Source organism: Numida meleagris, chromosome 3, assembly GCF_002078875.1.
Source record: "Numida meleagris isolate 19003 breed g44 Domestic line chromosome 3, NumMel1.0, whole genome shotgun sequence".
NCBI lineage: Eukaryota > Metazoa > Chordata > Aves > Galliformes > Numididae > Numida > Numida meleagris.
In genome coordinates this window covers 90399546-90412957 of record NC_034411.1, presented here as the reverse complement: position 1 = coordinate 90412957, position 13412 = coordinate 90399546, and the positions used below count along the sequence as shown (strand labels likewise).

The following is a 13412-nucleotide window of genomic DNA, read 5'->3' as shown; positions in this document are numbered from 1 at the left end:
CTCCATAATGAGAGTGAAACACATGCTAGCAGCAGCAAGAACCACTTACGGAACTCTACACTCGCAAGTCTAGTTTTAGGTCTATTTCCATTAAAATGAAAAATTTCAATGTATGTACATACTTGCAGGTATTGCTTTTATTAGAGTGAATCAGCTTGAAAATACATCAGCTTGAAATTCACAATCAAGAAAAATATCTTTATGCTGAAAAGGTTCTTATTCCTTTGAGCCACCTTTGTTGTTGTTGTTGTTAAATTAATGTCTGTAGCAATTTCTCAAATCATTTATCTTTCTGTTGGTTTTATTCCATATTAATTTTGACTTATATCTGTGAAGATTCTCAGTGATACATGAAACCTTAGTTTTGTAATTACATCAGTAAAGTCAGAGAAAACTAACTATACATTTCAAACAGTTTCTATAATAAAGAATTACAAATGTTAGTAGCATATAACATTTTAGATTTTTCAAAAAATATAGAAATCTGTTTTTTGGTATTGACCTTCAAGAAAAAGCATTAGCACACTAAATTCTGTTTTTTCTTCAGATCCTTTTTAATTATTTTATACATCTCCATTACCAACAACAGAGACAGCATCAAAAAATGTAAATCAGTGAACAGAATAAAAACGTATTTGAAGACTTTTTGCAATGCATGAAGAAAGTTACAGTTTAAAGCGGTTAATTCAGTTTGTACCTTGATAAACTGCTTTGAATCCTGGTGAGCCAATGCTGTCATCAGATTGTAAATGAAGCCACATCTGGTTGCTCATGCTTACAATAAGGTCAGGAACACTAGATCCAGTGAGTCTGCAGGTAAGACAAATTAAAAAGTCATTCGCTGAAGCAAAAAATTAAAAATAAACAAACAAATAGTCTTTTAAATAATTAATATAATATTTACAACTGTTCACAATATAGTAACCTTATGTTTTGATTTTTTTAAAATAAAATTAGCTATTTTATATGGATGAGAATAATTTGAAGTCTTAGGAAAAAATATAAAATTAATGCATTCAAATTAAAAATTGTTAATTTTTTAAATAAAAATAGGAAATCTAAATATTTCAATAAGTAATTACCAACTAGAGAAGTGAGGGACTGTATCAGATAAATTGTTTTCACATGTTTAGATTAGTACTTTTTTTTTGGCCATTCTTTTTAAAAGTGAAAGAATTAAGTTTGCCTGCCTTACAGCACCTCATATATCCCTGTTTCTCATACAGCAATGTATGATAGGTACATACAGATATATATATTTCAATGCAACAACAGGCAAAATAGTGAATCATACAACAAATCTTAAGAGTTTTACAGTGATAATCCGTGTACTTCTGTAATTCTGACATATAATCATAGAATGGTTTGAACTGGAAGGGACCTTGAAGATTACCTAGTTCCAATCCCCCTGCTGTGGGCAGGAACACCATCCCCTGGTCCATGTTGGGGCATCCAAAGCTTCTCTGGGCAACCTGTTCCAATGCCTCACCACCCTCATCGTGGTGGAGGCACGGACATCTTAAAGCAAAAAGATGATTAATTTATTAATCAATAAAATCCTTGTGGATTACTTTTCTTCTCCCACACAAGTAGCAACAGGACTAGAGGGAATGGCCTCAAGCTGTGCCAGGGGAGATTCATGTTGGATGTTAGGAAAAATTTCTTCTCTGAAAGAGAGATTAGGCATTGGAACCAGCTGCCCAGGGAGGTTGTTGAGTCACTGTCCCTGGAGGTGTTTAAGAAACATTAGGTATTGTACTAAGAGACATGGTTTAGTGGGGAACTATTGGTGGTAGGTGGACCGGTGGGCTGGGATCTTGAAGGTCTTCTATGATTCTCTTAATAATGAAAAATACCTATCACATATAAAGAAGTTACAGTACTGTATCTGAAAAACTGCTCAGATCTTTATGATAAGTATAAAAACTTTCAAAAGGTAGAGGGAAAGTCTCACATGAAAAGTGCAGCAGAATATCTCTGTCTAAGCTGGCAGTACGGAAACAAAAATAAATCATAAGAAGTGAATATCTGCATTGAATTGCAGGCAGAACTTGGTATATTAGAAGCTTTTGGGATTGGAACTGCAAGTATGGCAATAACTGTAGCTGATATAACAAATTAACAATGACTTTGTCCCTTTTGCTTGAGCAGACTATTTTGCTCAAATGAGTAATATACTGCATCCTCTGTCTTTCTTCCAACTCACAGCACTATGATAAAAAAAATACATGTGAGATAAGTAGCAAAAAAATCGTGATAATACCGTGCCATGCTGAAAGAAATTGTTCCAAACACTGAATTTCTCAAGAAATACGTTAAAAATAAACAAAACCTGATATTTGAAATCTTCCACAAAAATTCCACTATCAGATATTAACATTGTTGCAGGTTACAAACAAGACCACAGTAAAAGGAGAGACTGAACAGAAGCAAAGAAATGAAGAACCTTGAGGTAAGCTATAGTAAATCCTCTGTCTTGCACCTAAAATCTTATCCAGGAAGGCTGTGAATAAGGAGGTGTGAATCCTATACCTAAAATATTTTGTTTTGTTACTCCTATTAATATACTCCCCATTCCTCCCTCCACCAGATCCCCCTCCCCCAAAAAATAAAAAAAATATCATATAAGGGGAATGAGCTGGGAGTTCTGCCTGTACATCTAAAACCGCTGCTGTAATGGCAGATAGTCCAGAATATGTACAATTACAGCTTTGTAGAAAGAGGTTGACAACATTATGGCAATATAGGTGCAGAAAAGTAGGTGGAAAAAAACTAAAACTATTAAAGCTTAGCATAAACAAACATACAAAGAGAGGTTACCTTGAACAGATAATGAAGTTGGTAAGATAGAATGACATGTAGCTAAGTTGTTCAGTCTGACTTGCGTTAAATGTAAGAATGAAAACACAGGTACACTAGCTGCTTGGCTTAGAAAATGCAGTTTGCTTGCCAAACTAGTTAGGAACTGCACAGGTTCAGAAAGAGAGATCCTAAGTTAAAGCCAGAATAATTAATATAATCTTGCTGATATGATAATAATTGTGGATAAATTTGTGAAATACATTTAAGTGAATACTACATGTAGGTGTAAAGGGAAGATAACTCACAGATAGTGAGTTACATTTAAAAAAAAAAAGTAATTTAGGAGAAGCCTGTGGAAATAGATATGTCAAAAAAGAAAAGCTGAAGAATAGATTTGGGAAACACCTTTTGAAGACATAGCAATAGTTATTAGTTTCTGCCTTATCTCTCCAGATAAAATAGTTAATGAAAATACCAGACCATAACTGTTAAATCACACTCTCTATTCAGCTCTTCGGCAGCAACAAAGTTTTGTTGTTGTTGTTTTAGCAATTAATAACATTTTGCTGATATTTCTCGACAATAGGGGAGATATGTTGGAATTCAACTGGTAATCTGTGAGACTCCTGCAAGAATCAGTCAATGACTATTCAGATATACATATCTACTGCATAACCTAGTATCAAGTATTTAAATAGCTCCATGTGCATGCACAGTAACTGGATTAATGCATGACATCTACATTTATGTTTTCTGAACTCTAAAATTCTACATCTTTCTGAGTATTAAAGCATACTTCTACTGCATATAAATATCTGTGCAGTACGCAAACAAAATAAGGTGCAATCGTATCACACAACTAGTGAAGTTTAATCTTAAAAATAATCCAATGGATGCGTTGTGTTTTTTTTTTTTAAAAAAAAACAAAACTGGTTTCCTCATGAAACAAAAACTGTACATTCACACTACCCATCCATCAGACCCTTAACTGTCTCCTTAATATAACTTGAACTTACTGATATTGATCAAATTTGATAATAGTGATATCTAAATTCCTAAAGGCTTGCTGAAAATGATGAACATGATAAGAAAAGACTCCGGTTAAGGAAGTCACTCAGCTTGATGTAATCTCCCTTCAAAATGCCAGTGGCCGATCTGTAGATGGCAGATATACACAAGCCAAAATATGTGCTATCACCTGCTTGGTTTGATGCCTAGTAAATACTAGGAGAGAGTTGAGACTCTTGAGAGGTGGGCTAGAAAATAGAGATTACAGGTAAAGAAACAATCTGAAGAAATAAGCATTCATAATTTCCTCCACTTCCAGTTTCAAAAAATTCCATCCTACAGAGAACCAAGGAGCTCCGGTTCAGCTAGCTAGATTGTCCAGTTTCATTCTGGTTCAGAGCATAGCACTGTTTCAGCATGATTACATTGAGAAAAAAATATTTTCCTGACCACTATCTTAAAAATGAAATCATCAGTTTTCATTACAATAATTGCATGGTGCAAATTGAGGTAAGGGAATACAGAAATGAAGATATAAAGTAATCAGCCTTGAGACCCACAGAAGAAGAATAGTATACCCCAGTGAGCCTGAACTTGAACACCTCAAGTGGAGAATATTCACTCAGCAATTTTTATCCAGGAAAATGACCAAAAAAAAAAAAAAGGAAAGTATTATTCTCTATTAAGAATCTGCTGAAATATGTATTAGAGTTCTGGCAATTGGAAGACATACACCTATTGCCAGACCACATTGAAAAGTATTTCATTTCATTGCAATCAGTAAATGAGTAGGTGTGCCACAAACACCTTCACCACAAGATCCTGAAAGTGAGTTAAGGAAGCACTCCATGGTAGTCAGAATTTTCTTAGATCAAAAGTGTGATGCAGTCTTGCCTGTGTATGCCGTCTGCTGTCTGTTGAGTCAGATGTTGAACTAACAAAGATATCTAACTAAACCAGAAAATTTCACAAATGATGTTTACAGGTTGTTTTTTTTTTGTATCACATATATAACTAAATAGTATACATTTTCTTAAATATTGGTGAGAATGTCTTGAATGTTCATGAGATTTCCAGAAAATTTTAGTAACATCCCATCTTGTGTGGTTAAGTATTTTTTGGTAACTTGGACTTTAGAATGCTTCTAAGTAGCCTTCTGACTGAGTCTGGGTCTGAGTGCATTTGTATCCATCGATACTTAGATCTAATGAAAGAAAGAATCATGAATTGATATTGAAATCAATATCTACAGTCTTAAGAAATACACACATACTGACATTACAAAGAAAATGCTGCTGAGTCTGAAACCAAAAACAGTGACATTAATGACTTGGAATGTTACTGTGAATATTCTGGAGTTCTAGATCTGGGACCTAAAAAAAAAAAAAAACAACTAAGAAGATTATGTAGAATGTGAAGTGAGGAACAAACACACTGAACAAGCATCTCAAAATAATGAAGATTATGAATAGATCACTCAAACCCTTTTATCTGTCCACTCACTGTTTGGAAGGAATTGAAGTCCCTTACTTCTGAATGCTGACAGTCTTACTCATTCTTGGGAGGTGTATTAAGAAATTCACTTTTTGTTCTAAAATTTTGATGCAGGGAAGGCTCTCATACAAAAAGATGTAATGCAAAAATGTTAAAGGAAAAAACTTTCTTCATTACTTACTCTCTGATAATTTGCAAATCCAGGACTTCAATAAAGAAAACAGCAGATTTGGTTTTGTTGTAGTTTTAGTTTTTTATTTAATTAGGGGATTCCTGAGAACAGGATTTCTCTATACATTACACAACTTTCTTCAACTAGGAAGCTGGCAAAATAGGGTAGATCTGATATGAGAATGCTGATCTGTCTGACAACACACGTTGTTGCTAATTCAGTTTATCCCAGGCCATAACCATCTGAAGACCAGATTGTTTAGCGAGTTCAGGAATATACACTTGGAGAGCAGCCATTCAGGCAGATTGGTTGGTGCTAAACACACTTCATTGTGGGGACATGCAGTCATACCTTATCTCTCTGCATGAAAGTAGTTTAAAATGTTATGGCAATTGATGCAACAAATGAAGTCATGGAAGTTAAATTTGAGCCAACTTTCTCAGTACTCTGAACAGATTCACAGGATATAAAAAGACAGGTTTCAGAAAAGACAATAACGAGTGAAAGCAATTTTTGCACTATTGGCCCTCTGATCTTAAGTATCCAAAAAACTAGAAGGAAGCTTTTATGCGTGGTGTCCAGGATCAGAAGTACTGCATGGCTCTATCTGATTTAGAATATGTAAGCAGCACAAATTGTGTATAGAAGTAATTGAATTCAAGAAGTTGATGGCACAAAAATGGCACCGTATTAAACAGCACATATAAGTGGCATGGCCATAAAGAAAAATGCTATTAAAAAAACCCTAGAAAATAAGTGGTTACAGAAATATGTTAAACTCTTAAAATATTTTATTACTCTTTTAAACAAACAACCTACATACATCAACTTATGGTAAATGTGATAAGTTGAGAATGAGAAGCCTGATTTTTATATATAAGATGAAAAGGTTTGGATTTTAGGTTTGAAATTCAATTGTGAGGGGCCACAAATCAATTTTTAAAATAATTTCCATAACACCTATGTTCTCACTGTGCTTTTTTCCTTGAAGAAGATGTAGATGGAAACAGAAAATTCCAGTGTGCAGTTTTCATCTATGTGTATGCATTCATCCTCCTTTGTTACAAAATTAAGTACACAATAATCTGTAATTTAAAACAAAAGTCATGCTATAAATCAAGGTTTTTCTATAAATACATATATGTAAAAGCTTTGAGTCCTTTCTGCACTTTTTCATCTTTTTTTTTGTCTTTGCATAATATTTTAAATAAATGTTTTTTTTTTTTAAGGTGTTAGAACAACAAGGCTAGCAGAACGAAGCAGAGCTTTCAGAATTAAATAAATCAGCATTTGTGGCATTAAATTAGTATATAAAAGAATAAATTTTAAAATTTAATCATAAACATCTTCTGAGTTTCCAAGATGTGAATGAATTTTCTTTTTTGGAAGTTAATGCCTTTTTTTAACGTTTGCCAGGTTTTCTTACCCTTTAAAGAAACAATTTTACAGTATTATACTTTTATTCAAAATTGAAAAAAAAATCACTACATCATTTGTGTGCTTACCTGTAACCAAACTGCAAGCCAACTTTGATGTTTCAATTGTTAAAGCAGAGAGTGTCACTAAAAATCCGCAATTTTACTTGGCTTGTATTTTTCTTTCATCACTACTGATGTCAACTACCTAGCTAACTAAAGGAGAAACTCCATCACAGTATTATTTGTATTAACAAAGAAAAAAAATCTTTGTTTTATAATTTCTTAACCATTCAGAAGATTTTTTGAAATATGACAAAGTCACTAGGAAGTCAGATTCAACAGTATATGAAAATTATAAAAGAAGTACAAAAAGTATAAACAGAAGTATTAAAATAAGAGTTTTTCTGTTGTTTGTTTCTTTAACTAAGTAAAATAAACTAATTATGGAAGGGTAGGTTGGTTTTCAAGCTCCCAATAAATTTCCAAGTTGTGTATGAAAAGAAGAAAAGGATCAGAGTTTACTAAAACACATCTCTTTCTCATGGACTATTTTTTAGTAGATTCAAACAACTGACATAAATAGAAGGGTTTGAACAACTAATCTGCTATTTCTTCCTTATATCATGGAAAAAAATGAAACTGTTTTCCAGCTAAATAAAGTTAAAAGAAGATTCATGATTTAAGGGAAACAGTTCTAAAAAGAAAATTAAGTATAAGTGGTACCACTTCAATTTATAAAAAAAAAAAGCTTTTTATTTTTAACTTTAAAAAATAATAATCTGAGTTCTCTATAGTATTTCATCTGTAACATTTTGGTCTATCCACAATAATGTTTCCAAATATCGGAGGGAAATTTTGTAATGACTTATTATCCCTGACAGTATTTGAATATTAAGTTTTTGTCCTGGTGGATGAAAAGCTGGATATAAGCCAGCAGTGTGCTCCTGCAGCCTGGAAAACCAACAGCATCTTGGGCTGCATCAAAAGATGGTTGTCCAGAAAGGTGAGGGAGGTGATTGTCCCTCTCTGCTCTGCCTTTTTAAGGCCCCACCTGGAGTACTGTATCCAGACCTGGGAATCCCAGCACAAGAAATATGTGAAGATTTGGACACGGTGCAGAGGAAAGCCACAAACATGATCAGAGGATTGGAGCACGTCTCCAATGAAGAAAGGTTGAGGGAGTTGGGCTTGTTTAGCTTGGAGAAGAGAGAGACGTTACTGCAGCTTTCCAGTATTTGAGGGAAACTTACTTACAAACATGAGGGAGAACGATTTTTTATGTAAGCAGATAGTGATAGGACAAGGGAGAAGGGCCTTTAAACTAAAAGAGGGGAGATTTAGGTTAGATTTTAGGAAGCAGTTCTTTACTCAAAGGGTGGTGAGACACTGGAATAGGTTTCCCAGAGAAGCTGTGGATGCCCCATTCCTGGAGGTGTTTGAGGCCAGGTTGGATGGGGGCCATGGACAATCTGATCTTCTGCCTGGTTCAGTGGTTGTCAGCCCTGACTGCAGTAGGGGAGCTGGAACTAGATGATCTCTAAAGTCCTTCCCAACCCAAGCCATTCTATGATTATACACCTAATATTAGCTGACATTATACAAACAAATTATATAAATGATAACTACAAAATTAAATAGATATATCATGATGCAGAACCAACAACATACAGCAGGAAATTTCCAATGAAAACTGTTGGAAGTTCTGTACTTACACATACAGCACTGTCCTGGTATCACCAACTTTGCCAGCATCTCCAACAGTGAGAGTATCATATCCTCTTTCCAGTTCAAACTCTTCAAAAGCAAGCTTTATGACCTGTTTCAATGAAATTTCATATATTTCAAAATATATCACAGGCTATCTGAACTGTTCTAATCTTAAAACAAATAATTTGACTACCATCAGTAAAGCTAGAAGCACTCACTTTTACTGTTTTCAGTTAGACTTATCTGATTTGAGAATGATAAATAGAAAAGAAGTGAAGAAACTTCTGCTTTTTTCTCACATCAAGTGGGAAGTCCTTGCCATGAGCTTTTAAAGTCACCAAATACTAAGGATGCTAGGCACTTTAAAAAAAAGGCAGTAAAAACTTTATTCAACTTTAATAGTTCAACAAGAAGTACATAATTCAGGAAGTATAGTATATAAAGTTAAAACCTCTCCATATATTTTTCTTCAGCTGAATTCAGTTGATTCATGACAAAGTGAAAGAGACTGGGGCACAAAAATGCATAATCAGAAATTTCTTTATACGAGATACTAAAACTAAATTTTGATTTCACTGAATGTCATCTACCCAGGAATTGCCCAGAGAACAAAAATATTCAAACATTTTCTCAGAATTGTTTTAAAATAATAAGTAGAATTCAATTAAACTCTAAATTTTTAAGCCTAAATTGAAATGGATTTAGTTTTGTACATAAGAAGACTTTCATGAAATCAACTTTTTAGAATCCAATATTGATGACTTGGAGTTGTAGATCTTATCTGTACGCATAGGTATAATTTACTTTTTTGCAAGGTTTCCACAAAAACCTCAATATCATTGTGCAGAAAGTCATGATGATTTTCTACAACGTTATTCACTTTTGTCTTTATACTAAATTTGGCAAATACTTCTGGACAAGCGTTCACACAATATGCACAATTATCTTGTCTTGTGTCTATCCATAACATTTGAGTCAGCTTCAGACATATTTGCATCAGCTGTACTATATTGCTATTTCAGCAGCAGTATGAAAAGCCACCTGTTCCCTCCATCTAGTTTATCCCTGTGATCTACATGGCAGAATTCACCTAGCTCTGCAAAAAGCAAGCATCCAAGAGAAGCTAGTTGTTTAGACTTCCTCAATCTTAAAAAAAGAAAGCCAACACATCTCCTTTATCTGTGCTGGAACAAGAATAGGACTTAAATTATCAACTTCAGAAAGAACTTACACTGCTAAAGTAGACAAGTCTAGCATTGAACTACATTGCTTTAGTTCCTAATGCAAAGAAAAGAACCTGTTTATAACAAAATGATCTTAGAGAATATATTGCTTCTTTCTACAAATTCACACTATACTTTTCATACCTTGCTTTGTAACCTCTGTTATTTGTATGTTTATGTTTTCAAAATTGATTCCAGGACAAAAAACCTTTTGTGTTTTGAAATAGAGATTTCATGGGAGTGTTTTAAAAAGAAAACATAGAATAGAGGAAATTTTAAAGAATATTCATGTCATTATTTCACCAATAGATCAGAGTTTTCATTTCGTGATCAAACAAAGGTTCTTTACAAAAATAAACTGGTAGGCCTGCCAGATTTTGAAATAAAGTGTATTTCACTGTCTACAATATATTTCAACAGTCACAAGAATTTCAGGCAATATGCTGTAGACTAAATAATACATCAGGAGAAGATGAAAATGTGTATCTTTGGATATTCCTAGATTATAACAAGTAATAATTCATTATAAAATCATGACCAATAAAGAGAAAAAAGGCAAAAAGAATACACAGAAGCATAAAATCATAACATTTCTTGTTTCTTTGTTTTCCTGGCAATAAAAATAACTATTCACATAAGACTATTCCTGTTAATGCTATATTTATGTGGAATTAAAGAAACTGACAAAATATTTCACTAGAAAATATAGTAATGTAGTACTTAAGTATACTCAAGTTGGTTGGACTTAAGTTCTTTTATATTACAATTTAAAACCAAATGTGAATGTACATCTTTAATAATAAGATAAATTGCAATCAAGTAATTGGATATAAACCATAAATTAAATATTTAAAGATCTGGATGAAAAAAAACCAAGTATCACAAGGAAATTTGGGAAAATACATTGTTTGTGAAGACATGTTTGATGCTATTGAAAAAAATCTTGGTATGCAATTTCACTTTTCTCTGTTATTCTATGCTAGCACAACAGAACGCCTTGGAAACATTCAAGTGGTCAACAGTTAAAAGATCTGCATTAAATTTCTTTGATCTAATTCATAAAACCTAAATTTCAGCATGGAAATATTAAGCACCTGGGCTAATGTCTCCTTCTACAGCTGGTAGAGAGAAAATGTGTGATGGCATCACATCATGTGATGTGTTTTAAGATGGACCAAAATGCCATTTAGAGTTGCCCTCTCCATAGACTATCTGGGGGGTTTGGATGACCATGGCAGACTACTGCTTACACAGATATAGATAAAATCTAGATAAAACTCTGAATCCTTAGAGGGATATTTAAGATTAAGGGTGGGCTGTCTTACTGTTTACGTTTGAGAAATAATGCAAGACATTTTTGTGTGGATATGGACATGAATACAAGACAGAAAAATCTTAAAATGATTGAATCAATATAAAAAAGGAAAACAGATCTATAATAGTGATAAAAAGCAGCAGAAAAAGATCTTAAAAGGAATTCATCACTATAAACAAGAAAAATATACCTATAATATTGATAAAAATGTAAAATAATATTGATATATTCTGAAAAAAGGTCAGCTTTAAGATACTTCTCCAAATTCATTGTTGGTTTGTAGTTTTTAAAAAATATATTAATCTGATCATCATTAAATATGCTTACTCTGAGATAATTCAAAGAAGATCATCCATTTTCATTAGAAAAACAAAAATAACTTCCAAACCTATTATGTTTGTTTCCGGATGAACAATTGTAACTATTTCAGAAGAATTATCCTGTTTGTTTTCTGAAATGTACAAGACATAATCTCTTATAAACAATTCAGAATGATTATTTATGATTAGATAAATAGATTGTGAAACAAATAATGTGTAAAAAATATGAGACACCTAAGGAGGAGTCTGATAGAAGCTCGGCAAGTGAATTTCCTGTCATAATTGCTTTTTCTTATATGCATTAGCTGTCCTAAGAAATTTCAGTACAGACATTCATCCTAGAAGAGTCAGTAGGGAACATAACAAGGTGACATTTCCAAAATGCCTACATCTATGTGTTCTTTTCACTGCTGATAAGACATTTCATTATCTTTTAAGTACATTAGAAATTAATGTAAGCAATATAGTAAAGACAAAGTCAAAAGTGAAAGCTGTAAGTTTTATTTTAAGATGCAATCAGACAATAGACTTATATGTAATGTACTAGTAAAGGTGGCATCTTATTAAAAAAATTCAAATAAAAAATGGGGCTCCTTAATGGAGCTTCTCTTAAAGACAGAAACTGAAGTGACAATTTGTTGACAGAGGAAAACATATGTACATATATTGTACATATATTGTACATATATGTATGTGTTTATTTTAAAGTTTTAAGATTGTAAATAGAAGTCATGAAGTTCTTTGTAACTTTTACAAGTTACTCCATTTTGTTGCCATACTAATTTCAAATAAAATAGTATATAACAGATATTTTGCATGTTCTACCTGCTGCTGTGTGAAATTTCTAAGTAACATGATCATGTGCATACACTTCAATGTAATTTCCTTTGCAGACACCCCATGCTCAAAGGGATTTGAAAACAAAAGAAGTCAAAAATGGAAATATAACTATATTATTTAAAATTTCTGAATCTTTCTAAAATTTCAAGAACTTGATGCTTCAAATACAGTTAACTGGTTTTGAATATCTATTTTACTTAAAGGACAGCATAATACGGAAGCAATGTGAAAGGATGACACAAGCATTAGAGAATACATCCGTGGATCCAGTACCGCTTAAAATTTTCAAAAATATTCTATTTCTCTAGCCTAGCACTGATCTGACACAAAGTCTTACGAATTAGCATCTACGCCCAAAATACCACAGAAGAAGAAACAGAGATCACTGACTAGAAATAGCAATAAAACTAAATAGTTCTTATGCACAAATTCTATTGATGATTACCCTTTTAGAACTATATGGACCTCCTTTTCACCATCTAAATAACTAAATAAAATAAAAAACAAATGAAAAAACAAGAATGATGATATCAAATTAGTGAGACTGTACGATAAGCGGTATATTGAGGTATAAGTCATAAATGCAGAGGAATGTTTGATAGAAATATGATCACGATTCTGAGACCATGGCAACAATAAACATCAGAAAGTTAATTAATAGCAACATTTTTTGAAATATGATAGAGTTGTTTAAACACAGCTGTAATGACATTTTTAATTTTATTTTTTTTTAAAGAAAGAAATAACATTACTCTGTCTCTTCTCAGGAGCATATGAATGCAGAATATCTTTTAAATAATGGGAATTTATTATTAGTTCACCGGAATCTCTTTTTGCAAAAAATGTACCCAGGTTTCAGTTTCTTCAGTCACCAATCAAAAGAATAAAGAACTGTTTAAATGTAAAACATTAAAAAAATGCTTAAAATACAGCATTATTAAATAACATATGAGGACTTTTCCAACATTTCAGGTGTTCACAGTTGAGATCTTGCCAAGCCATTTAATGGATTCTCTACAGCCTTCCGTCTACTTGCCACAAAATATCTGCTCTATTTACTGCCCCATATGTCAGCAACTAAAGTGGAATCCTAACCACTAAATGCATTTGCAG

General features: G+C 32.8%; 1 protein-coding gene across 4 annotated transcripts in view; it reads right to left on the bottom strand.

Moving 5' to 3' along the window:
* Positions 1 to 13412, bottom strand: part of CSMD1 (CUB and Sushi multiple domains 1) — a 1076183-nt gene that overhangs the window by 296541 nt on the left and 766230 nt on the right. For all 4 annotated transcript variants that reach the window (XM_021390293.1, XM_021390292.1, XM_021390294.1 and 1 more), the window contains 2 exons: positions 8607 to 8710; positions 698 to 810 (listed from right to left, as the gene is read on the bottom strand). In XM_021390293.1, the coding sequence (XP_021245968.1) occupies positions 698 to 810; positions 8607 to 8710 (217 nt within the window). The remainder of the gene's footprint in view (positions 1 to 697; positions 811 to 8606; positions 8711 to 13412) is intronic.